General features: G+C 41.4%; 1 protein-coding gene across 2 annotated transcripts in view; it reads left to right on the top strand.

The window, feature by feature from the left end:
* Positions 1-6,970: 6,970 nt before the first annotated feature.
* Positions 6,971-27,380, top strand: part of LEPROT (leptin receptor overlapping transcript) — an 86,518-nt gene continuing 66,108 nt past the window's right edge. Inside the window, exons 1-4 of one of the 2 annotated variants that reach the window (XM_028102483.2) lie at positions 6,971-7,056; positions 11,819-11,894; positions 16,737-16,923; positions 18,620-22,339. In XM_028102483.2, the coding sequence (XP_027958284.1) occupies positions 7,041-7,056; positions 11,819-11,894; positions 16,737-16,923; positions 18,620-18,736 (396 nt within the window). In that variant the 5' untranslated portion in view covers positions 6,971-7,040 and the 3' untranslated portion in view covers positions 18,737-22,339. Of the gene's footprint in view, positions 7,057-11,818; positions 11,895-16,736; positions 16,924-18,619; positions 22,340-27,380 lie in introns of those variants that run through there. The other variant, XM_028102484.2, reaches the window with a different exon arrangement.

Here is a 27,380-nt window from a genome sequence, read left to right as displayed (position 1 = left end):
ATTTACATGCTAATCTTAAAAGTTCATGCTCAATATTGTGAAAAGCTTTCAAAAATTGTTTTTAAAAGACAATCATTTTTTGTTTCTATTTTAATTTTCTTGTGGCAAACTGTACCAGAAAAGCAGCATGTCAAAAATACTTTATGTTCTATATAGAACTCTCTGTCTTTCTTTCTTGCTTGCTTACTTTCTTGCTTTCTTTCTCTTCCTTCCTTTTTTGGTTATGTTTGTTATTTATTTTACCCTTTACTGAAAATGTGAAACTCACAGAAGATGTTCTCTTTTTAATTATACAGCTGTAAACTGTTCAAGGTAACCATAACAAAATAGGTGTTATTTATTAACGTATTATGAAATAATGTTTGATCCAGTATGTGCTTGTCTTATTTAAAATTGGAATGTGAGACATGTTGCTGTGACCTGGTTTTTTTTTTTTTTTCTCATTCACGTTTGTAGATATTGTGTGAACTACAGTATATAATGATAATAATTAAAAGAATATTATGTGAATGTCACATACATTTTGAAATGATAGAACTATATTAGCTTTGTATCATGTTTGGGTAATTCATCAATGTTCACAATATAAAACATCATTAAACATTATGTAATTAGCAATGAGAAAGAATCTTACCTAACTTATTGAATTTGGGATTTCCTTCATCTCTTTTCCAGATACATTATAATTCTGGACCCCTATTTATCTCAAAACTCTTAACATATGCAGACCAACAGGTTTTTGCATTCCTTTTAAATATCTGGTTGTGACAAACCTTGTTGTTGATCAGATTCACTATTTCATTCATGTTTATTGTAATATATTTTTTGTTTTGTAAATATGTTACACACAACAAAATGTGATTGGTCTAAAATATTTGTAATGTATATTAAAAGGCTCAAAAATATTTGTAGAAACAAGTTATTTTTGCACTTATAGGAATTTAATGACAAGTTTGAATTATATCTTCTGACATGTTCACTTTTAAGAAAAATTATGGGAAAAGAATATGAAAAGCATTTAATACAATTGCATCATAATGTAATCTGAGAGGATTTCTGGATTTATACTTTAACCACCCCCATACCGCCCTTTCCCCTACACACACACACACACACACACACACACACACACACACACTTACTTTGGATCATGCTACAAAAACACTATGTTTCAAAAAGAATCAGCATAGAAATTCTGGTTTACTAGATAGAATATTAATGGATATTCAAAGCTGTGTTTGTATGCTGAAGGAAAGGGATTGATCCTGGGAGTCTGGGACTTTGTCAAAACAGATACAGCTGACCCCTGAAAAGTGCGAGGATTAGGGTTTCTGACCCCCCCACCCTCAAAAATCCACGTATAACTTTTGATTCCCCAAAAACTTAACTACTAATAGCCTTTGACCAGGAGCCTTACTGATAACAAAGTCGATTGACAGATATTTTGTATGTATATGTATATAATACAGTGTAATGTATAATGTTCTGTATTACAGAATACTGTCTTCGCACAATAAAATAAGCTAGAAAAAAGAAAATGTAAAGAAAATCACAAGGAAGAGAAAACACATTTACAGTACTGTGCTGTATTTATTGAAAAAAATCCACGTATAAATGGACCTGTACAAGTCAGACCTGTATTGTTCAAGGGTCAACTGTATTTTAGTTTTTTAAGGATAGAAGCAGCATGTTCATTTGGAAGCACATGCTGCAAATCAAAAGCATTTGAATCATCCCTGTACTGTCTCTGTCTGGAATAATGTTCAAGTTGGATCCTAATACCGCTGATGAAACACCATTGTGTAAGGAGTGAACACAAGTGTTGAATTCCAGAAACAGTTATCACAGCAACAGGACACTTTCCCTGCTGGAAACATCTATAAGGGAGTTTAAGTCAAGTAAATAGGTTTTGGTTGTTCTTTTTAAAGATAAATCATGGTGTTTGTCTTAATGGTACAGTATTGGTTTGAGATCAGAAGACTGCCTTTAAATCCTGGTTTTTCTACTTAAGGACTGTCATATTCGACAAGTTTCTTAAACTAAGGCTTAATTTTATCACCTGTACAATAGAGATAATTGGAGCAACCCTGCAATGGAGGAATTAGGAACCGTATATAAACTGCTATCAAGAGAGTACTCAAGAAATAGGAGCTATTGTCATTGTTACTGATTGTAGGACAAAGTAGATCACTGCAGGTCAGTATTGGGGCTGGAATTACATTGAAACCTTGGGTTGTAGGGAGTGAACAACACAAATAGAAAAAAAGCTTCAAAAGAAATTTGTGCCTTTGGCCCTTATTTCCATATCCTTGGAATGACAGAGATCTGCCTGTGTAAAATGGCAGAGATTTGAATTGTAGGTTCTGTAAAGGGAATGGCTGTGTGAAAAGAAGGAGTGGTTGAGAGTTAGGGAGGGAAACTAACATTGACTGATTTCAATGGTTGCATCACCCTTGGATTTAACTTAAGAATTGATTCGAGAGCCTACCCCAGTGCAGATGGATGCCACTGCATCTATCTTGCATGCACGACCCTAGGTGCTATGATATACATTTGTTTTCTCATTTAATTCTCAAAAAGTTCTGAGAGGCAGTTTTTGTAAGTCCTACCTCCTGGAGACATTTACCCAGAGCTGGGGTTTGAAGCTAGATCTTTTCTGTAGGATAGGGAGAGATGGTACTGTGGATGACAAACTTACTAACTTTTGTTAATTCAACCAATATTTTGTGTAAACTGTATGCCAGGTACTAATAGATATGTAAGGGAAAATCAAAATGAACAAATGGATTTGATTGCCCTGTAAAACACAGGAGGTTGCTGTTCTTCTAATTCCTACAACAGATTTAGAGGGAGTAGTACGAGTGCTGACTGTCTGACTGTAGAGTTGGACAGTTTTGGGTTGTATCTCAGCTTCTCTACTCCCTAGTTACTATTTGAGCCTCAGTTTTCCCATCTGCAAGATGGAGATAATATAACCTAGTTCATAGTGTGAGGGAATTCAATGCCAGGAGAGAATATGACAGTTTATCTAAAGTGGTTCACTGAAGTCCTAGGCAGCATGATGGAAGACATGGATCTTACACATCCAAGTTGGGGGTAGGTTCCAGCTTCTGAGGTTTTACTTTGTTTTTTGGTGACTCTTATTCTTGAGGAAACATGGAATGGGTAAGTGGAAGAACAATTTTTCAGTGCAGCATCTGGCAAAAGGAAAGCAGATTTTCTCAGGGGATGGTTAAGGCCTTTAGAAAGAGGCTTTCTCTTTTAGAGTATTTAGTAAACTGGAAAGGACAGATGGCGTGGGCAGGAACCTTGTTGGGAACTGCGATATTGTGATTTATAAGAAGTATATATCTAATCACTTAGATGACCAAAATATTTTTCTTACATATATTTGGTCTTCATCCACAGTTCCTGGCTCACTGCTCCCAAAACCCTTGGAATTCCCTTAAGTGTAGAGAGTGATAAAGATGTCTTTTTTAATGAGGTGACTTTTGGAAAGCGTCTAAGGATCCAGCTGGTTGCCAATGGAGCCAACCACGTTTTTAAGAGGGTTGGTACTTGCAGTCCTATCCCATGACCTCCGGGGAGGGGAGAGGGGCTGGAGGTTGAATCAGTTGCCAATGGCCAGTGATTTAATTGATTGTGTCTATGTAATGAAGCCTCCATAAAAACCCAGAAGAGGGGCACCTGGGTGGCTCAGTTGGTTAGGCGACTGCCTTCGGCTCGGGTCATGATCCTGGAGTCCCGCATCGGGCTCCCTGCTCAGTGGAGTCTGCTCCTCCCTCTGGCCCTACCCCCTCTCATGCTCGCTCTCTGTCTCAAATAAATAAAATCTTAAAACAACAACAACAACCCAGAAGCATTGGGTTCAGAGGGCTTCCAGTTGGTGAATGCCTAGAGATGTGGACAGAGGGGTACACCTGGAGCGGGCACATAAGCTCAGTGTCCTTTCCCCACACCTTGCCCTATCCATCTCTTCCATCTGGCTGTTCCTGAGTGGATAGCCTTTTAAAATAAACCAGTGATCTAGTAAGCAAAATGTTTCTTTGAATTCTGTAAGCTGCTCTAGCAAATTAATCAAACAGGAGGAGGTCCTGGGAACCTCTGATTTATAGCCAGTCCATCAGAAGTACAGGTAACAACCTCGACTCAAAACTGGTGTCTCAAGTCCAAGGTAGGTCAGAAGCATAGGTAACAACCAGGCTTGTGACTGGCGTTGGAGGGTGAGAGGTGCGGAGTCTTACAGGACTAAACCCTTAACCTGTGGAATTTGATGCTATCTTCAGATAGATAGTGTCAAAATTGAACTGAATTGTAGGACACCCTGTTGGTGTCCAAGAATTTCTTGGTGTTGTGTGGGAAGCTTTCCTACCCCACTCCCAACCCCCTCCCACACACACTTAGAAATAAGGTCCAGGAACCTAATTTAGAGACGAATACTGACTCTGCATTTTTCTGATTCCAGACATTACCCCTGAGCAAACACCTCATCTTTTTGCTTCTCACCGTCTTTCAGTTTCTTACTGCTAAGCCTAAGGCACTCAAACCAAGCTGCACCTCTGAGGTAATGTCACTTTTCTCCAAAATCACTTCCCTTCTATGGGACTGGCCTCAGGCTGACTTGGAAGGCTCCAGCAAACCTTTATATATGGCTTTTCAAACACTTGCTGGATGTCTGGGAATAGAAAGGGAAATGGGGAGATCTGACCCCACAGAAAATCCTAATCAATTAAGGGGGAAAAAGTCTGCTTTCTCATGAGAGCAGCTTGGCACTATGGTAAAGGAGTTGAAAAGGACAGGCTTCCAGCCTATGGCTGGCTGATAGGCAGTTTCCCCTGAATGCTTTAACAGGTATTAGAAAGCATACGATACTCAGAAGAGAGAAAAAGACATTCTCAACAATTTTGAGTAGATTGCAGGCTACAAAGTAGAGCACAGTGTAATTCTGGACCTGCAGGGGTCTACAGTGAGCCAGGTATTAGCAACACAATGTTTTTAATAAGTGTACCTTACATCTATGAGGAGAAATGGGACAGGCTAGAAAAACAAATTCACAGTTTTCAAAAGGTAAACTGAATGGGAATCCTGAAAGGTGGTGGTGGTGAGAATTTGTACTTCTCAGGCAGCCAGGGGAACCCCTTTATCTTTCAGTCTCTGAAAATTAGAAAAAAGCAATAGAAAAGGGGCAGCAGCAGTTCTCAGCTATAATGAGGCATAAGTGGCCTGTAATTCAACCTCCAAAGAACTGGAAGTCCTACCTTTTCTGAGCCTCTTTTCATAAAGATAAAGCACTGGATCAAATGGCTTTTAAGATCTCTTCCAGATTGGCCCCACCAAGACAAAACTCCCCATTTCTGCGAGGAAAAGTAAGTACAAAATGGCCCCAGGAAGTTTAAATTGGCCTTGGTTACCTGCAGACTTTGAGGTCCTAAGGTGTAAGAATAATATTTATTTAAAGGTTTATGAACGTGGGCGCCTGGGTGGCTCAGATGGTTAAGCGTCTGCCTTCGGCTCAGGTCATGATCCCAGCGTCCTGGGATCGAGTCCCGCATCAGGCTCCTTGCTCAGCAGGGAGTCTGCTTCTCTCTCTCCCTCTGCCTGCCACTCCCCCTGCTTGTTCTCTCTCTGTCTCTCTCACAAAGGAATAAATAAAATCTTAAAAAAAAAAAAAGGTTCATGAACGTTTCAGACGGAAAAGAGGTTATTGGTCTTTGTCTCTCTAAATAAACCAGGGTGTAAGGGAGAAAACGAGCGCTTGAAAAGTGTTAAGTTAGTATTAAGCAAGGCAGGTCCATGCAAATGCCAAGATCTTCAGGAGGGATGTCTCCTCGGGGCCTTTTCTCTGGTGCTCCCATCTCCAGCTCGGAAGCAGTCACAGTCAGGTAAACGCAGACCCGCACACACACAGAAGCACGTTGGGGCTCAGAGAATAATGCTGCTCAGTAAGTGGGTGTCCCTTCCTTCCCTACCGATTGTAATTTCCCTCCTTCCTTCTCCCCACTTTCTCGTTCTCCACCCTCAGGCAGAGATTCCTTGTAGCCAGGAACCGCAATTCTGGGTCTTGGTTGCGCTGGACCTGCACTGGGTTGGCTGCGCTGGAGTGTCTTGGCCCGGGGACCCAGCGGTGCGGGAGGAGCCGAGGCCCCAGCCAACGTCTTACTGTTGTCAGCGACAGTTGCCAGCCGACGGATTGAAGGAGTGAACGTGGGGCAGGTTCGGGGATTACCCGTAGGACTCAGGATCTAGGAGGAGGGCTCCAGCGGCAAGGTCGGGTTTACACGCTGAGACTTCGTTTCCAGGACAAGCTCAGGACCTGGATCACTGGGTGGGACGGAACTCTACGGGCTAGAGGCGGGATTATGGACGAACTGGGCGGGGCTTTGCGCGGCGCGGGGGGGGCCCTGCGTGGCGGGAGTGAGCTTGGGACCCGCTGGGATCCGGCTCTGAGTGGAGGGGCAGAGGCGATAGGGAACGGCGAGCGCAGGGCTCTGAGTGGCGAGGCCGGGAGAGATCAAGACCCCAGTGGCCGGGCTGTATGCATCTGGAGTGAACTTGAAACCCACAAGGGACTGGCATGGGTGGGACTCCGCGTGGCGGATCCTGGACAAACAGGGCGGGGCTGTGCGTGTCCGGGAAGGGCGGATCGGGACCGGGAGGGGCGGATCGGGACCGGCAGGGGCGGGGCTCGGCGTAGCGGATCTTGGACGAGCAGGGGCGGGGCTGTGCGTGGCGGGGCGGGGAGGATCGGGATCGCCAGGGGCGGGGCTCTGCGAGGTGAGTCTTGGACCAACAGGGGCGGGGCTCCGGGTGGAGGGGCGGGGAAGATCGGGACCGGCAGGGGCGGGGCTCTGCGAGACGGGTTTCGGACCCCAGGGGCGGGGCTCTGGGGAGCGGGGCGGGGCGGATCTGGACCGGCAGGGGCGGGGCTCCGTGTGAAGGGGCGGGCCCGGGACCCGCGCGGTGCGGTGCGGGGCCGGGTCTGGGCTGCAGCCGGGCCGTGGCAGGAAGCCGGAAGCAGCCGCGGCCCCAGCTCGGGAGATATGGCGGGTGTTAAAGGTATATGCGTGGTCCCCCCGCTCGCTCCCTGGTCCTGCGGTGGGGTGTCGCCTCCGTCCCGGGCTAAGCCTGGAACTGAGCCTTCAGCGCGTGGGCGGGGAACGGCATCCCCTAGGCCCGCCGCCCTCCTTGCCTCTCGGGGCGGGGGGAGGCGTTCGCCCTCTCCCTTTGCCCCGCGGGGTGCGGGTGGAATCTCACTGGTCTTCACGCTCTTGCCAGGCTCTCCGGGGCCCTCCAGGCGGAGCCAGGAGCGGTGCCTTCCCGGGACACCCGGCCTGGCCCTTGGCATTACCTCCCGGCTCCTCAGTTCCTCGGAGCGCCCCCCCGCTCCCACCTCTGCCGAGTTTTAAACAGACTGGGTTTCCACTTCCTGACATGTCCACCCTAACGCCTCTCCTCCCTCTTCCTGCAGCTCCGCAGTTTCCCATTTCCTCCAGAGCAGCCATTGTCTCTAGTCTTCTCGGTACCGGGGCTCTTAATCTTCTCGGTACTGAATTTTTCCAGTTGAGCAGAGTTGACTGCAGGCAACGGAAAGCCCCCAGAAATTCTGTATTTCTCGTAGTTGTGGATTAGGTGGAATGTTATCGCTACTTTCTTTAGTGTTTATGGACGGACAAGAAAGTAGTGTTTGCACAGTACGTTTTTGAATGGGGTAGTTAAAAAAGGGGGTACCGAGAATACCCCTTCCCTTATCTGTATGCCTTTAGAGAAATGGGAGATGGCAGCGGTGGGAGAGGCTATTGGAAGGCTTCCTGTTATTTTCGTGGGAAACCATTCGATTTCTAATGTTTGATTGAGTAGTGTAACTTGTTTCTATGTTGGAATTACTGTCCTCTTTGGAATTTGTACCCAAGGATTTTCCTGGTTAATCAGTATATACGCTATAAACATGTATAGAGAGATTTGCGTGCATGTGTGTGCACTCTGAAATTTGAGTATGGGAGCTCTTAGCGGCAGACACATTTTATCATTATTTCTGGCTGACTTTTATATCAGTTTAGTAAATACGATATACTTGGACGGTGTCCAGTGTGTGACATGTCTGTTTGAAGCCAGTACAGAACAGGTGATAATTAGTATCTCAGTACTGCACTGTGCTGTTTAGTCATGCCCCCAAACTATCAAATAATAAAAATGGTTATGTGTAAATGTGGTAGAAATTGTGTTGTAGTGAAAAAGAAGATAGACTATGAAATGGAAAAGGACTAAAGGAAAAAGCATTTTACAGATAGTTCACCTTTTATTGAGGGACTATACAGTATGCCTATGACTTGGGATAAAAAGATAAAAGTAATTTTGGGGTGACAGAACTGGAAATAATTATATTACTGTTGAAGTGGCCAAGGTGTGCTTAGATAACAGGAGGAGCACAGTGATGGTGTTGTGGATTGAATTGTATCCCTCAAAAGAAGTGGTCATGTTCTAACTCCCCAGTACCTGTGAATGTGACCTTATTTGGGAATAGGATCTTGGCAGATGTTATCAAGTTAAGATGATATTGGATTAGAGTGTGCCCTAATCCAATGAGTGGTGTCCTTGTAAAAAAGGAAATTTGCATGTAGAGACATAGGGAGAACACCACATGGAAACAGAGGCAAAAACTGGAACGATGCAGGTAGACACCAAGAAGCACCAAAGATTGCCAGTGACCACCAGGAGTTAGGAAAAAGCAAGGAAAGTTTCTTGCCTTAGAACCTTCAGAGGAAGCATGGCCCTGCCAACACCTTGATTAGAGACATCAAGGCTCCAGAACTGTGAGAAAATAAAATCCTCTGGTTCTAAAGGGTCCACTTTGTAGTACATTTATAGCAGCCCCAGGAAACTCACACAAATGGGATTATTTAACCCTGCTCCTGGGAGAAAGAGGACTGTTTTCACTAAAGAGGCAATTTTGCATTGAATCTAAAAAGGTCAGTAAGGTAAATGGAGCAAGGACGGAGTTTTTTCCAAGTGGAGAGAACATGTGCCAAACAACTCCGCAGGCTGTGAGAGCAGCTGTAAAGGGGCGATACCATCGCTGTTTATTTGAGAGATCACTGCATGCCACGTGGAGGATGGATTGCAAGAGTCACAGTTGGAGGCAGGTGTGAGATGGTGAGGGCGGGTTCAAGAGAAGAGGGTGGACATCTCATTCCTTTAGGGCTACTCTAACAAAAATGCCAGAAACTGGGTGGCATAAACAGCAAACGTTTCTTTCTCAGTCCTGGGTCCCGAGAAGTCCAAGATCAAGGTGTCAACAGATTCAGGGTCTGGTGAATGTCTGCTTAGTGATTTATAGACTGCGGTATTCTCGCTGTGTCCTCCTCACGTGGTAGAGCAGGCAAGGGAGCTCCGGAGTCCCATCCATGAGGGCCCCTCCTTCATGACCTAATCGCCTCCCGGAAGCTTCAAATACCATGACATTGGCACTAGGATTTAACATGAGTCTGGGGAGGGGATACACTCATTCAGTCTATAGCAGTAGGTGTGAGTGACAACTGGGAGATTGAGTCACCTTGACTTGCTAATTTTCTCTAAGACAGAGTGTGATGATAGTGTTGGTTGTTCTTTCAAGATAGAACTTAAAGGGGCGCCTGGGTGGCTCAAGTCGGTTAAGCATCTGCCTTCGGCTCAGGTCATGATCCCAGGGTCCTGGGATGCAGCCTCACATCCGGCTCCCTGCTCAGTGGGGAGCCTGCTTCTCCCTCTCCCTCTGCCTGTCGCTCCCCCTGCTTGTGCTTGTTCTCTCTGTCAAATAAATAAATAAAACCTTAAAAAAAAAAAAAAGATAGAACTTAAAGGGAAGAAGTGTGTTTGGAAGGAGAGGGTGGGATGTTTCAGTTTAACACATGTTGAATTTGAGGTCCTTGTTGGCTACCCAGGCAGAGAAGTCCAGAGTGGAGTAGGAGGTGCAGGCCTAGTTCTTAGGACCTGTTCTGGGCTGCAACATCAGATGTGGCTTGGCCCTTGTGGTACCAGGGAGCTTTGGGTTGAATGCAGTGTCTCAGTAGAAATGTACAGTGGAAAGAAATGAAATTGGATTCCTGGTTAGATCCAACTTTAAAAGATGGCAGAGGATGTGATTCCTGAAAAAAGAAAAAAAAGAATCAGCTGGAGGTACATTTGTGACCCTTGAGAGATCAGTGTCACAGAACAGAGAGAAGACATCTATGGTTCCTAGCTTTGAAAGGTCTGCAGGAGGGAGTGATGCAGATGGTCAGGCACAGTGCCAATCAGGAAAAGACCATCTGTCATGAAAAATGTGAAAAGTTAGTTTTGTAAGCTTTTCTTTAAAGAGTGACATGTACTACATGGAAAAATATAAAAATTAAAAAAATTGACAGCCCTTCCTTGTCCCCTAATGTCTGTATACTTGCAGATGTTTTTAAAAAGCACCTTGGCATCTTCCTATAAGACAGTCTTCCCAAATCTCTTAAAGTAAAAGGAAGCAATCAAAATGTTAATTAAGTTACTGAATAATTTTGAGCATTATGGATTTTTTCAGAAGGAAATTTGGCTAAATTGTGTCCTGTGCTTTGGGTTTATACCTTTAGGAAAGAACGTTGCTAAAAAGAGCAGATCCTTCATCAGGCAACCTTTCTTTATGGAGCACCTCCTTTTGCCAGACACTTCCCATAGATTATCTCCTTTATTTCCCATCAGCTCCATGATAAGGTGGTACCGTTTATTCCCATTTCACAGGTGAGAAATCAGATGGAGAGAGGTTCAGTTTCTCTCTGAGGTCACAGAACCAGTTGGTGGCAGTGTTAAGATTTGAACCCCTGTTGGTGGTGACTCAGAGCTCAAGATTCTTTAACGGCCCTAATGCTCTGTCTCGCACTCAGCAGAGTTACAAGGACAAATACGTTCCTGCCCCCTCAGAGATTAGTGTTGAACAAATGCAGGGAATAAATATTTTATTTGGTGGATACTAGTTGGGAATAATTTTCTATGAAGAAAGCAGTCTTCAAATATTGAAGTACTGTGGTTGGGGGAGGCAAAATGATCAAAGGGTATGTATATTACTGTGAGGTAGTTTGGGATATAATTTAAAGAGAGGATTTTCAGCATTTGGATACTGTCAGAAGAAGATGATCTGCCTCAGGTGGTCGTGAGTTCCCTTCACTGGAGTTGTGCAGACAGGCTGGCTGGCCTCTTATGATGAAAAGAGGGAATTTATGTATTAGATAGGGGTTGGGAAATGCTTGAGACCTTTCTCACCTAATGATTTTAAAGTGGTGGGCATAGGCAGTCATTTGCCAGTCAAATGTGACATCAGCTAATGAAATAGGTAAATCACTATCTTTGCTTAAATTGGGAACCTTTTAATTCTTTCTTTAATTGAATGTTTTTATTGAGGTATAAATCACATACCATAAAATTAACCCTTTTAAAGTGTAAAATTGGGGGTGCCTGGGTAGTTCAGTTGGTTAAGCGTCTGCCTTCTGCTCAGGTCATGACCCCGAGGTCCTGGGCTTGAGCCCCACGTCGGGCTCCCTGCTCAGCGGGGAGCCTGTTTCTCCCTCTCCCTCTGCTGCTCCCCCTGTTTGTGCTCTCTCTGTCAAATAAATAAATAAAATCTTAAAAAAGTGTAAAATTCTGGGGTTTTTAGTATATTCACAAGGTTGTGCAACCATCACTACTAGTTAATTCCAGAACATTTCATCACCCGCAGAAGAAACTCCATACCCATTAGTAAGCACTCCCCCACCCCTCCCCTCCTCCCCTAGCCCCTGGCAACCACTGATCTGGGATCTTTAACTCTTGGTTTTATTTTTCACAGCTCTCGTGGCATTATCCTTCAGTGGAGCTATTGGGCTGACTTTTCTCATGCTGGGATGTGCCTTAGAAGATTATGGGTAAGTTATCATCTCCAAAAGAACTATTCCTGTTTTTGTACCTTCATCACCATTAGTATGAGTGTTAGCAAGTTTGGTCAGTGTAGCACCAAGTGAAGTCCAGGTCCCTTCACGGGTCAGTTGTATCTGTACAGAGAGAAAAGTTCTTTTTAAACTTGATGTATTCATTTAGTAAGCACTGACTGAGCACCTACTCTGGACCAGCTGGGGATACAAGAATGAAGAGACACAATCCTGTCCTTAAGGATCTCACAGTTGTTGTGCCTGAGAGGCAGGCAGGCAGGCAGCAATCCAGTTGATCTGTAGTGGAGTTGAGTGCAAAGGACACTGAGCGCTTTGAGAAGGCGTATTTGAGTCTCCCTGGGAGAGTCAGGGAGAGCTGCAGAGAAGCAGTGCTCTTTAAGCCGAGACGTGGTGCCTGCATAAGAGTTTGTGGGGCTGATGAGTTAGAGGAGGGCATTCCAGGCAGAGGGAACATTCAACAAAATTTCTTTATTCAGCAGCTGTTGGTCGAGTGCTTACCATGTAGCAGCCACCGTTACGGGAATGGAGGATTAAGGGCTGAGAGACCCAAGGCCCTGCTCTCTTAGAGGGTGTATTTCAGTGGGGGAGACAGACAATAAACGGATTCAAAAATGTCCATTCTATCAGTGGCAGAAATGTTATGAAGAATAAAGGATAAAGGGCACAGAGGCCTGGGAGAGAGTGGTCAGGGCAGGCCTCTTGGAGAGGGTACCCTGTGAGCAGAAATGTAAAGGAAATAAGGAAGCAGGCCATGCGGATAACTGGGGAAGGAGGACTTTGGGCAGTAGGGAAGTCCTATGCTGAGGCTCACAGACGTGAGAGCATATAGACTGTTGAGGAAACCACATGTGGTTCATTATGGTAGAGCATAGAGTGTAGCTGGGGTGGGCAGAAGAAGGGTTGGTCAAGGATGTGGAATCAGTCAGCCTTTAGGGCGCTGTATGCCATGTGAAGGAGGTGAGATTTTATACTTCAGGCAGTAGGAGCTGGAGAAGTATCTCGAGAATAGGTTTAGAGGGTGAGGGGGTTTACGTTTTAAGAAGGTCAATCTGACCCAAGTGTGAGTGTGGGTAGCAAGGTGCTGAGAGTGCAGTCGGGGTGAGTTAGCAGGGCACTGCTGTCATAAGTCAGGCAGAATGTAGGGCCATGGCAGTAGCAGTGGGAAGAAAGGAAGGAGAGAAATCCAGGTTGGCAGAACTAACAGGTTTTGTTAACTGACGTCAGGGTTCAGCAAGGGGAAAGGGTTTGGGGTTGCCTCCCAGGTGATTGGCGTGAGCAACTAACTGCACAGAAGATGATGGAACTAACTTAAACCAACTGGAGCAAGTCAGTAGGATATTGATGAGTTCAAATCTCTCACCCCAGGGGTGCCTGGGTGGCTCAGTCGGTTGAGAAATTAGTTTTGTATCTTAACGATGATAACCCGGGATTATCGTCTACATTAGGAGTCAGCAAACTGGCACACAGGCCAAACATGGCCTGATGCCTATTTTTGTAATTAACATTTTATCAGAACTCAGCGACGCTCATTTAGGTACTATTTTTGGCTACTTTTCTACTACAGGGACAGAGTAGTTGAGAGAGAGAGCTTGCAGCTTGTAAAGTCTAAAATATTTACTGTTTGATCTTTGCAGAAGAAGTTTGCCAATCTCTGGCCTGCATGTTTTCTGAAGAGTTAACATTTAATATTTAAATTTTGTGTATAAACAAGGTTGCTTCTATATTAACAGTTCTTGTAGGTGAATATTGATGGCTTACTGTGAATGGGAATTTAGTCTCCTACGTTGTTCTACAGAAAACTCTCACTGTGTTCTAGGAAGAATTAAGAGCTCCTGGCTGTGGGCATGTCAGGTCCCAGCTGGCTCTATTCCAGACTTCTTCTCCTCTCTGTATCTCCATTTCCTCACTGGTAAAATAAGGACTTTGAACTAGAGAATCTCTAAAGGCCCTTCACCGATACTGTTTGGTGATTCTTGAAACACACAAAAATCCCTGTAATTTGAAGTCAGGAGTTAAAATTCAATGTTTAGATCCTGAGTCCTCTTGATGAAGGTTCCTTTCCCTTCTTGCTTTCTGGTTACTATCCTGCACTCCTAATCTGTGGCTGAAAGAAGCTTTCATCACAGTGTAGCCTTACCACAACCTCCGCTTAGAGGTGCCGGCTCTCAGGGTGGGTCTCCATCGTGGTGCTATGTATTTCTGGGATGTGGCTATCGAAACGTGAGTAGAGACTGTGCTTTTTTTCACTTAAGGAATGAAGCACAATAAACATCTACCTGATGGAGAAACATATTTTTGAAGTAGTTATAGAGAAAATGTAATTGAAAAGCAGATGGCAATTTTTAAAATAATGCAAAACATTACAGTATTATAGTTGCCTCTTACAGTAAAGGCTATCTAAAATTTTTGCTAGTAAGCATATTTATTTTTATAACTTTCATACGTAAAAGTCATTTTGTTTATTCAGTAAGTATTAATGGAATACCTCATTCTAGGCCATGGAGATAAATGGTGATTGATTAAGACAAATTAGATTCTTGTTCACATAACAAGGAAATATCAAATAGGGATAAGTGTGTGCAAAAAGTTAAGAGAGCAGTGTACTTAGGGTAACTTGAAGTATTTAAAATGGATAGTCAGTTTTATTTCACATAACATGATATCCTCTGTATTCATCCATGTCATCACAAATGCAAGATCTCATTCTTTTTTATGGCTGAGTAATATTCGTGTGTGTGTGTGTGTGTGTGTGTGTGTGTGTGTGTGTGTGTATGTATCTCCCATATCTTCTTTATCTCTTCGTCTATTGATGGACTTTTGGGTTACTTCTGTATCCTGGCTATTATAAATAATGCTGCAGTGAACATAGATATGCATATGTCTTTTTCAAATTAGTGTTTTTTTGTTTTCTTTGGGTAGATACCCAGTAGTGGAATTACTGGATCATATGGTAACTCTGATTTTTTTTTTTTTTTTGAGGAACCTCCATACTGTTTTTCACAGTGGTCGCACCAATTTGCATTCCTATCAGCAGTGCACAAGGGTTCCCTTTTTTCCACATTCTTGCCAATACTTGTTTTATTTTGTCTTTTTGATACTAGCCATTCCGACTGGTGTAAGATAATATCTCATTGTGGTTTTGATTTGCATTTCCCTGTTGTTGAGTGATGGTTGAGCATCTTTTCATGTGTCTGTTGGCCATCTGTATTTCTTCTTTGGAAAAATATCTGTTCAGGTCCTCTGCCCTTCTTAAATTGGATTACTTGGGGGTTTTTTTGGTGTTGAATTGTATAAGTTCTTTATATATTTAGGATATTAACATCTTACTGGATATATCATTTGCAAATATCTTCTCCCATTCAGTAGGTTACCTTTTCGTTTTATTAATGGTTTCCTTCACTGTGCAAAAGTTTTTTATTTTAATGTAGTCCCAGTAGTTTAATTTTGCTTTTGTTTCCCTTGCCTGTGGAGACATATCTAGGAAAATGTTACTAAGGCTGATGTCAGAGATTATTGCCTGTGTTTTCTTCTAGGAGTTTTATGGTTTCAGATGTCACTTTTAGGTCTTTAGTCCATTTTGAGTCTGTTTTTATATATGTTGTAAGAAAGTGGTCCAGTTTCATTCATTTGCATGTAGCTATTCAGGTTTCCTACCACCACTTATTGAGGAGAACAAACTGATGGTTGGTTTGGGAGGTGGAGGGATGGGCAGAATGGGCGAAGGGCAGTGAGAGATGCAGGCTTCCAGTTATGGAATGAATAAGTCACGGGGTTAAAAGGCACATAAAAGGCACAGCATAGGAAATAGAGTCAGTGGCATCATAATAGTGATCTATGGAGACAGGTGGTAGCTACACTTGTGAACATAGCATAATGTATAGACTTGTTGAATCACTGTATTGTACACCTGAAAACTATTGTAACATTGTGTGTCAACTATACTTCAATAAAAAATGATAATAATAAATAAATAAAATTAAATGGTTAAGGAGAGCCACTTGTAGAAGGAGACCTCTCAGTTTAGATTACATAAGAAGGAGCCAGACAATGCGAAGAGCAGGAGGGGAGCATTCCAAGCAGAGGGCATGGCTAGTGCAGAAGCCTTAAGACAGGGATGAGCTCAGATGTTCAAGGAACAGAAAAAAGGCTGGTGTGGCTATTGAGTGGATGAAGAGAAGATGGCACAAAATGAATGGATCATACAAAGCTTTCTAGGCCAGGGCAAGGAATCTGGGTTTTTCTAAGCCACTGAAGGGTTTCCAACATGCATATACTCAAAAGACCTCTACTGAATTAGCATGTTCAAAGCACTGTACTGTGTTCTGTAGGGAAAGCAAAGATAACTAGGTGAAGTCATCTTCACTAAGTGAAGATTCTGTCTTTAAGAAATTACAGCTCAGGGGGCGCCTGGGTGGCTCAGTCCTGGAATCCTGCTCAGCGGGGAGCCTGCTTCTCCCTCTGCCTGCAGCTCCTCCTGCTTGTGCTCTCTCTCTGTCAAATAAATAAATAAAATCTTAAAAAAAAAATTTACAGCTCACTAATAACGGAAAACAATAAAGATTCTAGATTACACATTGTGTAGTTGTTTTTTTTTTTTAAACACCATGTAAACTATATACGTATTAACGGACTAGTAATTTTTAATCATTACATCTTATCTGTTCCTGGTATAAATCATCTCATGTACGAGTATTGACAACTAAATGAATGATTGTTTGACCTAGACATTGAAGATGCTTCTGACTTTGAAATGGCAGCGTGTCTTTAAAATGTAACCATAACTTCTCTTTCTGCGTTTCTTCTGGGTCCACCCGACAGCGTCTACTGGCCCTTGTTTGTCCTGATATTTCATGTCATCTCTCCCATCCCCTATTTCATTGCCAAAAGAGCAACTTATGACTCCGACGCCACAAGTAGTGCCTGCCGGGAGCTGGCGTATTTTTTCACTACTGGAATTGTTGTCTCTGCCTTTGGATTTCCTGTTATTCTTGCCCGTGTGTCTGTGGTAAGTTTTGTCTTCTATTGTTTTGCCCAGTTGTTGCTGAGTTTACTTCAGAGGCCTGTGTCCAGAACATCGATTTCATTTCCAGTGCTTAGGCTTAATACTCAAATCCAGACGTGTTTTTAGTTTCTCTCTTCCATTGTAGATCTCCCTCTCAGTGTCTTGGCCATGTTTTCCGAATGCTCTCTTTGTTTCTCTCACAACTTTTAGCCAGACCATGTGATTTCTTGCTTTTTCGACTTTAAGCTATTTTCTGGAATTGTACTTAAGTCCTTGCCTCTTAGGGCAATCCACGGAGACTATGATAGCAGTGCTCTTCTGGTTCCAAAGTGAGCATCACATCACATTCTTCTGCAAATAGGATCATGGACACAATTTTCAACCCAATACATTTGGCATATTTTGAGGGACTACTACATGGCCTCTAGAAGATACAGTGAATAAGATGCCATCTTCACAGCTAATATAAAATTTTTCTTTTTGTCTCCAAAACACACATTGTGGGTATAATTTATTCACTTCTTTGACATTCACTGTCTTTCATCCTACTTGCTTTTATTTCCCCTCACTACATACTGTTTCAATTTCATGAAACTCTTATTTGGGGCATTGGGTGTCTTACTTGGGGCATTGAATCTTTGGAACATCTGCTATTTGTAAGATACCAGGAATAAGAGCTAGATACTGTCTCTGTTCCAGAGAACACAGAAACTAGCCTGATGGGTAAGTACACTATAAATGTATTATGTGTGGTAATTGAAACATGATCACAATAGGAGCACCAGGAAGAGAGAAATTCCAACTGGCATTTGATGTAGACCTCTAAGGATAAATAAGGTTTTGATTAAAGTAGGGAAGGCTGTTCTATGGAATGGCACCCAAGTGTGAAAAGGCAATATGTAGTATAAAGAACAGTTCAGTATGATGGAGCCAAAAGGATGTGGTTGAGATCGAGGCTAGAAAGGCTAGTGAAGCCCAGTTGGGCAGGCTCTTGAATGCCATGCCAGTCTGAACTCTGTCTAGATAATGGAGAAGCACTGAAGGTATTTGAATGCAAAATCGTCACGACCTTGTTCTTCTTGTGCCTTAGAATAGTGCTTCTTATGTTTGGCTGTAAGGATTTCTGTTTTATGCATCATGTTTTTTGAAGAACCCCTTTCATTGAGGTTTTCTTTCTACTGGTTAAATTAAAACAAAAAATGCCCACTAGAGGGTACTCTCATCCCCTCCTGTGCCTCTGTGGAACCATCTGCCAAGCTGGAAAGCTGTTTTCATTGGTATGCAGATTATTATTTAAAGCTTAAAAAAGAAACAGACTAATCCATAACTCTCCAATTCCTATTTTTCTGAAAGAAGGCAATGGGTATAGAACTTTCAGTACCCAATATTATAATTGGACCCTTTATATTCTGGCTGCTTGTATTTTACTTAAGGCAATCATCGTCTACTAAAAACAAGTTGAGAAATATGTCTAATGGGGAAAATGATAAGGATGATACAGACTTAATTATCAAGCCTCACGAGGTAATTAGGCTAATTACTGAATAGTTCACTCTCTCCCGCCTATTACATCATTAAGCCTTTTTAGCAGTTTTATGTAATATTTCATTGGATGATTCTAATGCAGAAAATAACAGAGACTTTCAAAGAGTGCAATATGAAGAAAGTAAAGATTTAATCCTCTTTTCTTGTGTTTCAGATCAAATGGGGAGCCTGTGGCCTTGTGCTGGCAGGCAATGCAGTCATTTTCCTTACAATTCAAGGTTTTTTCCTTGTATTTGGAAGAGGAGATGATTTTAGCTGGGAGCAGTGGTAGCACATTATTCTGATAAAATGCATTTTATTTCTTAGAAGTCATACTATATGTATTTGTGTGCACATGTGGCCTTTTATTATGAAATTTCATATGCTATTTTTTTATACCTTTATATCCTATTCATTGTAAGAAGGACTACATGAGAAAAAGATTAGTTTTATTTCCAGCCAGCAGACCTCTCCATTTTCTCAAGTTGAATTATGTTACTTGTTTGGCTGTTCATATACTAATGGTGCTCTCAGAAAACACATGAACACAGTCTTGTAGATAGCTGCTCACTCGTGCAATGCACCTTTTGCCTGGGGATGTGCCTGGGTAGGCAGATAACACTGGAGCAAGTCTCCGTTCTGCCCAGGACTTCCAAGATGTACTTGTGGCCCAGAGAGACGGAGGTGGCTCCCTCTTTGTGTTGTAGATAGATCCTTGCTTCTCAGAGTGTGGTCCGAACAGCAATGGCCTCTCCCAGGAGCCAGTACGTCCGGAATCAGAGGCCCCACCAGGGACCCAGCGCATTTTGGATGAGATCCCAAATGAATTATATGTACATGCAAGTGTGATAAGTGCCGTCATAGAGGAATACTTAATCACATCTAGCATCCTTGTCTTCCCTTTGGCTGAACCACTTAACCTCTCTGGGCATTAAGTGGCTCATTTGTAAAAATTGTTTTCCGAGTCTCTTTGGTATTTGTGAAATGTCCAAACCGAAAATCTTGTTCCTCACATTTGTGGAACTATTCTCACACTGTCTGAAAGGCAGTGGCTGTTTGCACAGTGCTGGGGGAACAGAATCACCCCAGAGCCCCACTTACATGCACGGAGGGAGGCCAGGCTGGAGCCAGTCCCTGCTTTAGCAGGGTGGGCAAGAGCAAACAGGTGATACTGTTTCATTTCCCTTTATAATCACACACTTCTCCCCAGCTGCTTCTCTGTGACGCTGTCCACCTCCACCCTCCCAAACACACATACCCCGAGGTTCCGACTTACCCTTACTTCCTCACGGCTCTGCCTCTTGCTCTCTATAGAGCCATGGAGCCAAGTAAGCAGGCAGAGGGTGAGCTGCTTAATTTTCTTCCCATGTTGATGTACTTACTGTCTTTCATGCCTTGTAGGTCTATAAAACATCTAATGCCACTTTTAAATGAATCATTGGGAATACCTGTCACGCTGGCTCCTCTAAGCAGTTTTTCTAGTTCAACTTTTTGTCTAAAGTCTGTTGAGAAAGGGAAATATGGGAACTAGAACCACTTGGTGAGAGTATAATGACTTCAAAGCATTGTCAATGTGTGATAACTGATACACATTGAAAACACTGAAATTTTGAAGTTCGGAATCTGAGGAATTAGTATACATTTTCACATTCTGGAGTGATCTGGGACCAGGAGAAGAGAATGGTGATACCTAAAAGGACAGTGTGCAGTTATATTTTGGCCTTGTGCATGATCTTATGTTTTCAAAATTCTATGTACGTACAGAATTGTTGATGTTACTTCCAAGTATTTATACTAGAAAAATTATATAGACACTTTATAATTTTAATCAGCATTTTTAATAACACTTGCACTTATTTTATTGTAATAAATTTCTCTTTTAACACAAAAGAAAGTTTAATTTCAAAAGTCTTTATTCTGATGTAGCCTTGCTTAAAAGATAAAGTGAGAATCTCTTGGTGTTCGGAAATGGGCAGTTTGAGCAATAGATTATTGTTCAGTTATAGCAATAAATTTTAAGATACCATTTTGAGTGTCTTGTTGGCTTGTGATAATATTTCTTTTCCTAAAATGGAAATAGTGTTTAATTTATATTCCCCTTTTGCAAAAGTGTCTTTGTTACTTATACATATTTCAAATAACCAAGGTAGCCTTAATATGTAGCCTTAAAGCATTGCCTCTTGATTGTATTTCCAGAATGATATAAAGTACTTGAATAGAGAATATTTGTAACTCTTCCCTAATAATGGAATGGGTTTATTGAAGTGATAGATTGTAGAATTTGCTCTGTGTTTAAAAACGAACATTATTCTTAGTGCTTAAGTGTCAGTTAAGTAATAAATGTCGATAGGAAGTATTACCATGTATGAATGTACAATACAAAAGTTTCCTTTTGATGACACAAATGTTGGGCATTTTTTTTCCTTATAAAAGGTTCATTTTTTTTCTGTATACCTTAGAAAATATTTTGGAGATTCAGAGCACATTGATTACATTCTAAAACTGAGACTACACATAGAGAATTGCTCACAAGTAAGTAATCTTGTAAAGGGATTCTCTGTCATGTGAAGGGATTCTCTGTCATGTTCCAGACAACTGGCTTACAGGTGGACTTTGAAACATTTTGCCACAGAAAGTGGGAGATTGGTGATTGCGTTCCCAGACCAAGCCTTCTGAGGCAGGCTAACCCCTCCTGTCTTTGACTTCTAATGCTCAGGGAACCTGCCTGAGTTTTGGGGCTCGGAAGCAGGGTAGCATGAACAGGGTGGAGAAAGCAAAGTGTAAATTTTCACCTCTTTTCCTAAGAACAAAGGTCTTTCTTTCATTTTTGCAGCACTTCCCATCCCCTAATGCCCTTGGGGTCCAGGTACTTTCCTCTGAGTTTTGCTGGCCTCCTCTTCTGGTGCGGGGCCTTCCTCCCAGCCTGCCCCACCTGCTGGCTTCCTCCTATGTCCAGATCACCCACCTCTCTGCTCCCACCAGTCAGTTGTCTTAATATGGCTGATACGGTGCGGTGCTGGTCAGACTCCTTCCCAGAAAGAAACTTGTGATCATCTCCTCCCTCCCCTGGAACTTACCAGTGCTGTGGGCACTTCCCAAGCCCTGCTGCAGCTGCATTTTACAAGGGAGTGCCTTGGAACCCAGTGGCTCACTCACAGCAAATGGCAGAGTTTCAAAGTAAAGTGGAAAAAGCATTCCAGCAGTTTATAGAAGGAAAATAATATTTGGGTTAGGGGCAACCCTCTCATCTCTCTCACCCCTTCCTCCGGGTGAGTTCTCAGCTGGTTGTACTTTTCATGGTTGTTTCTTTTCCTCCACTTAGAAACCCACAGATTTTTCTTACAGTCCTCAAGAAATCTTTGCCTCTGAGGTATTCCCTTGATAAAGACCCTTCTAGAAGCTGAAACGTTTCATTAAGTTAATAACATTCCTTATGCTCTCAGGGAAATGCTTAGGAGACATCACAAAAATGTGCCCTTTTCCAAGTTGGCAAAAAATTCAGATTTTGCACCATAATTTAACAAGATTTTTATGAGGATGCTAGCATTTTCCAAGCATAGTAATTAGTTCACAACTGGGAACTGTTATTTCTGTAAATGGATGTAAGTTGTGTGTTTTAAATTTTTTTCCCCATGCTGTGTCATGAAATACCTTATTTGCAAAAATCCCAGTGTATAATAGCTCATGAATTACAACCTGCTTTGTGGTGGCCGTGCTTCTGGAACAGAGCCAGTGAAACGTGTGTAACTCCGAACGTGACGTGAAAGATCTCCACGACTGCTTTAGAAGGAATTGTATGTGTATGATAAGGATGATTACTTTTTAAATAAAACGTGTCATTTATACTTTAATAAAGACCTTTATGTACATTATTAAACTAAAATGTTTAATTTTAGCAGATTAATTTTCCCAGTATTTTGTTTGGATAATCTTAACGTGACTGTGACCAGTTTTGAGCCTATACTTAACTGTGGTTGAAGAGAAGCAGTCCAGAGATATATGCAAACTGGACGGAATCCAGTTCCTAATTACAGCTTTGCTGTGGCTAACGCTCCCGTGGGTGGAGGTGGGTGTGGGGCCATGGTTCATCAATAATGGCTGTATTGGAAAAGGGAGAAAACTCAACACTTTAAAAAAACTGCTGTACATACTCTAAAGAAAAGTCTTTTTGTGCACTACAGAAGAAAATGAACTGATGTAAAATACTGCTTAACGAATAATGTGTCCTCCCTATGCGTGAAACATTTGGGGAAGATCTGATGTCTTACCAGTGGATTTAGGCAGCTAGATGACAAAGAAACTGAGCTAGTTATTTCTTTGTGTTGCCCAACTAAGTGTAAAGTCAAAGTTTTAGTAGAAATTTAATATCAACATAACCATAAAGAAAAAAACAGTTCCCAAGGAAACTTCTCTGGTCCAACGGTTTGTACATATGCATTTTCATGTAGAAAGCACACTGGATGCGTTGAGAATCCTCCTCTGGGGCTGAGAATGGATATGCCTGGAGAAGTCATACATCTGATACTTAAACAGCATCTCCTGTTTTGAGATTTAAAACATCATCCACAACAACAACAACAGCAGCAAACTTTCCTATTTTGTTTTTTGTTAGCTACATGTGAATAAAATGTCTTATCCAGTCATTATAATTGGGAAGTTATTTTCTCCTTTGTGCTTCCTAAAGTGGCTCTTACAAATTTCCACTGAAGTTATCTGTTTCTTGTTTTTGCAGAAGTAGAAAACAAATGTCTGCTTGTTTTTTTTTTTTTTTTTTAAGAATTGGTGAAGAACTTAAATTTCAGGACTTTACCTACATTTTTAAAAAGTGTAAGTTTGGGGGCGTCTGGGTGGCTCAGTTGGTTGAGTGACTGCCTTCGGCTCAGGTCATGATCCTGAGTCCCGGGATTGAGTCCCACATCGGGCTTCCTGCTCAGCAGGGAGTCTGCTTCTCCCTCTGACCCTCTTCCCTCTCATGCTATCTCTCATTCTCTCTCTCTCTCTCAAATAAATAAATAAAATCTTAAAAAAAAAAAAGTGCAACTTTGGGCGCCTGGGTGGCTCAGTTTGCTAAGCAACTGCCTTCGGCTCAGGTCATGATCCTGGAGTCCCGGGATCGAGTCCCGCATCGGGCTCCCTGCTCAGCAGGGAGTCTGCTTCTCCCTCTGACCCTCCTCCCTCTCATGCTCTCTGTCTCTCATTCTGTCTCTCACAAATAAATAAAATCTTAAAAAAAAATTTAAAAAGTTAACTTTGTCGAAAATGAATTCCAATTCTGTTTAATTTCCTGTAGTTACCAGGCATAGTGCAAAATTACTAGATGACCATTTTGAAACAATTACTCATGTTCAATATTGGGCATGTAGACAAAGTGGTCCTAATCTTGAGATTGCACATTTGGAGAAGAACATACTCGAAGTCTGCACAGTATCTCTTTATTGTTGATCTCATAATCACAACTGGAAAATATGGTAGGGAAGTGGGGTAAATAGTATGTGGGGCTTTGCGACGTTAGGTAGGGTAGCATGTCTTGTAGGCTTCCTCTTACAGAAGCCATTTGAGTTCAGGCCCAAAAGAGGTGAGAAAGAGAGCAATGTAGATTTCAGAGGACAAATCAATCTTTGTACACATCCTTAAATTAGTTCTTTCAGATGCTTTTCCAGAAGAGCAAAGGTGGGTTGAAGACTATACGCATTTTTTTGTGGTACCAAATCATCTTAATTAGCAATTCCTGAGAATACTGTCCCCCCACCAAAATACATGTTTTCATGTTTTAAAAATATTACTAATTTATTCAGGAAAAAAAAACAACAACCTTAATGTTACTTTAAATGGGACATATATTTAAAAACTAGTGATACTGAATTCTTTTTCATACTTTTTCCCCTCTCTCTTGTGAATTACTTACATTTCTTTTAGGACATTTCTCTTTTTTATTGATACGTAAGAATTGTATATATACTAAGAATTGTATTTTTCTTATATTCTGCAAAAATATTTTTAAAATCACTCAATTATCTAGCAAGAGGTAGTCTGTGATTTTTAAACTTGTAGTTTTCCTACCTATAGAACTTTTTGAGTTTTGTGTAGCCAAATACATTAATTTTTTCCCTAAAAATCTGAATTTGTATCTCTTCCTAGAAAGTTCTCGGTTTCAAGAGAAGAGAAACATTCCCCTAAAGCATTTGTGGGTTCATTAAAAATGCATTTATCTTTAATTCATCTAGAATTTACTTTGGTGAATGATAGGATGCAATAATATCTCTCTGGATATCTTTACCAGGTATCTTAGCTGTTTAATAAGTTGGCTAAATAATTCGTTTAATTTCAAATATCACCTTTAACATATAGTAAAAATTTATATTCGCCTAGTTTATTTCTGATTTTCTCTTCTGTTCTTTTTTGACTTATATGTGTTCCCGAACTGAACTGGTACCACATTTTAAAAAAATGTATGGCTTTACAATATGCTTTTAAATTTGGTAGAATAAGTCTGCAGTGATTTTTCTTTTTCTCCTTAAAGCAAAATTCCAAGTACGTCGGCATTTGTAGCTTGAGAAATAAAAACTACAAGTAAGATAGCTCTTGATCTAGGAATTGAAGCTATGTGTTAGTTGACACTCTGACCAGGTCATGGTCATTGATAAAGAAGAGAGTAAGTCAAGTGTCCATTATAGATGGCTGAGGAAGTAGCAGCTAGTACCTAAATTGTAGTGATCATTAATTTTAAAGACTAATGAAGGCAACATCAGGAAGACTTTTCTGTGTTCTCTATTTTTCTGCTCTTAATACATTTTTTCATTATTGGAAATTATCCTGATACAGGTTGGAAACTGCTGAAAACTGAATTCTTATGGGCTTTTTTATTCTAAATCAAATCAGCCCGATGGCAAACCCCATTGTATCTGAGATAACCCAGATGAATCTTCTGGTTCTCAACAACTTTTAGGGACCTGCCAAATCTGTATTTCTGGGCAGCATTAGCAATTAGAGGAGCTGAAGTTCACGTGTTTTATCAGCTGAAGTTGATTTTGGTTTGGATTTATTTGGACTGTGAACTATTTTAATCAGGACAAATACAGCTAGCATATAGTAGGACTCTGAACATGAAATGGCAATTTAATTGATAGAGAGTTTCTTAGAGAAGGGGTAGTGTAGTAAGATTAAATAGCTTTAGCTAAAAATAGGTTTCTTTTAACAGATTAGATTATGACCTCTATTTCCGCTTTTCTGTGATTGGCAAGTTAGGACTACCTGGTGACATATTAAAGGTGTCTTTAGTTGATTTTCAAGTTTGCCTCTTTCAAACCGGGGGGGAAATTCTCAAGTTCTTCCTTTGCAGTTTGTTTGGGTTTGACATGACTCTTAAAAAACATGGGAATAGTGTCTGAGCTGGTAATGGAGTTAAATTAACTCACAGGTAGACCTAATTCACATACCACACAGTTCACCCATTTGTGGAGGGTAGCACAGTAGTTTTTAGTGTATACAAGTTGTGCGAAGGACAACACAGTTTTAGAATATTTTCATCATTCCAAATGAAATCTGTATTCTACAGCAGTCACTCATTCCCCCCGCCCCCCGCCACATCCTAACTGTCTCAGCCCTAAAAAACCACTAATCTGCCACTTTCTGTCTCTATGGATTTGCCTCTTGGGGACTTCTCATATAAATGGAATCAATAATAGGGACGCCTGGGTGGCTCAGTCAGCTGGGCATCTGCCTTCAGCTCAGCTTATGGTCCCAGGGTCCTGGGATCGAGTCCCGCATTGGGCTCCTTGCTACGCGGGGAGTCTGCTGCTCCCTCTCCCTCTGCCGCTCCCCCTGCTTGTGCTTGCTCTCACTCCCTCTCTGTCTCTGATAGATAAATAAATAAACTCTTAAAAAAAATAAATGGAATCATATAGGGTCTTCTGTGACTGCTAACACTTAGCATGTTTTCTTTCTTTCATTCTAACAAAATATAGTTGGCATTTTCTTTTTAGAAATAGTTTCTATTCAGTTGTCAAATATTTAAGGTGAACAACATGATGTTTTCATAGACACATACATTGTGAAATGATTACTACATTTAAATTAATTAACACATCCACCACCTCCCATAGTTAACCATTTTTTTGTGTGTATGTGGTGAGAACACTTGGGATTTATTCCATTTGCGATTTCAAATATACAATACATTATTATTAACTATAGTCACCAAGCCATACATCAGGTCTCCTGAACTTATTCATCTTGTAACAGAAGTCTTGTACCCTTTGACCAGCCTCTCCCATTTCTTTCCCCCACTCTGCCACTCCTAGCCCCTGATAACCACCATTCTACACTGTTACCCTGAGTCTGACTTAAAAAAAAAATTTTTTTTAGATTCCACATATAAGTGATAACCATACGATATTTGTCTTTCTCTGTCTAGCTTATTTTACTTATATAACGTCCTCCAGGTCCAGCCATGTTGTTGCAAATGGCAGGATTTCTTTCTTTCTCATGGCTGAATATTCCATTGTAGATCTATATACTATATCTTCTTTACCAGTCATCCATAGATGGACGTTTAGGTAGTTTCCATATCTTAGCTATTCTGAATAATGCTGCAATGAACATGGGAGTGCAGATACCTCTTTGAGATACTGATTTTGTTTCCTTTGGGTATATACCCAAAAGTGGGATTGCTGGATCATATGGTAGTTTTATTTTTGGTTTTTTATTTTTTTCTTTAAATTTTTTATTGTTATGTTAATCACCATACATTACATCATTAGTTTTTGATGTAGTGTTCCATGATTCATTGTTTGTGCATAACACCCAGTGCTCCACGCAGAAGGTATTTTTGGTTTTTTAAAAAATTGAGATATAACTGACATACAACATCATGTTAGTTTAAGGTGTGGAATGTATTTGATTCACTTATATATTGCAATATGATTACCACTGTAGTG

This window comes from Eumetopias jubatus, unplaced genomic scaffold (assembly GCF_037043125.1).
Source record: "Eumetopias jubatus isolate StellerSeaLion01/CBP00866 unplaced genomic scaffold, mEumJub1_p1.0 scaffold_4, whole genome shotgun sequence".
NCBI classification, from domain to species: Eukaryota; Metazoa; Chordata; class Mammalia; order Carnivora; family Otariidae; genus Eumetopias; species Eumetopias jubatus.
The sequence above is the reverse complement of the archived record's forward strand: the minus strand, read 5'-3'. Positions and strand labels throughout refer to the sequence as shown.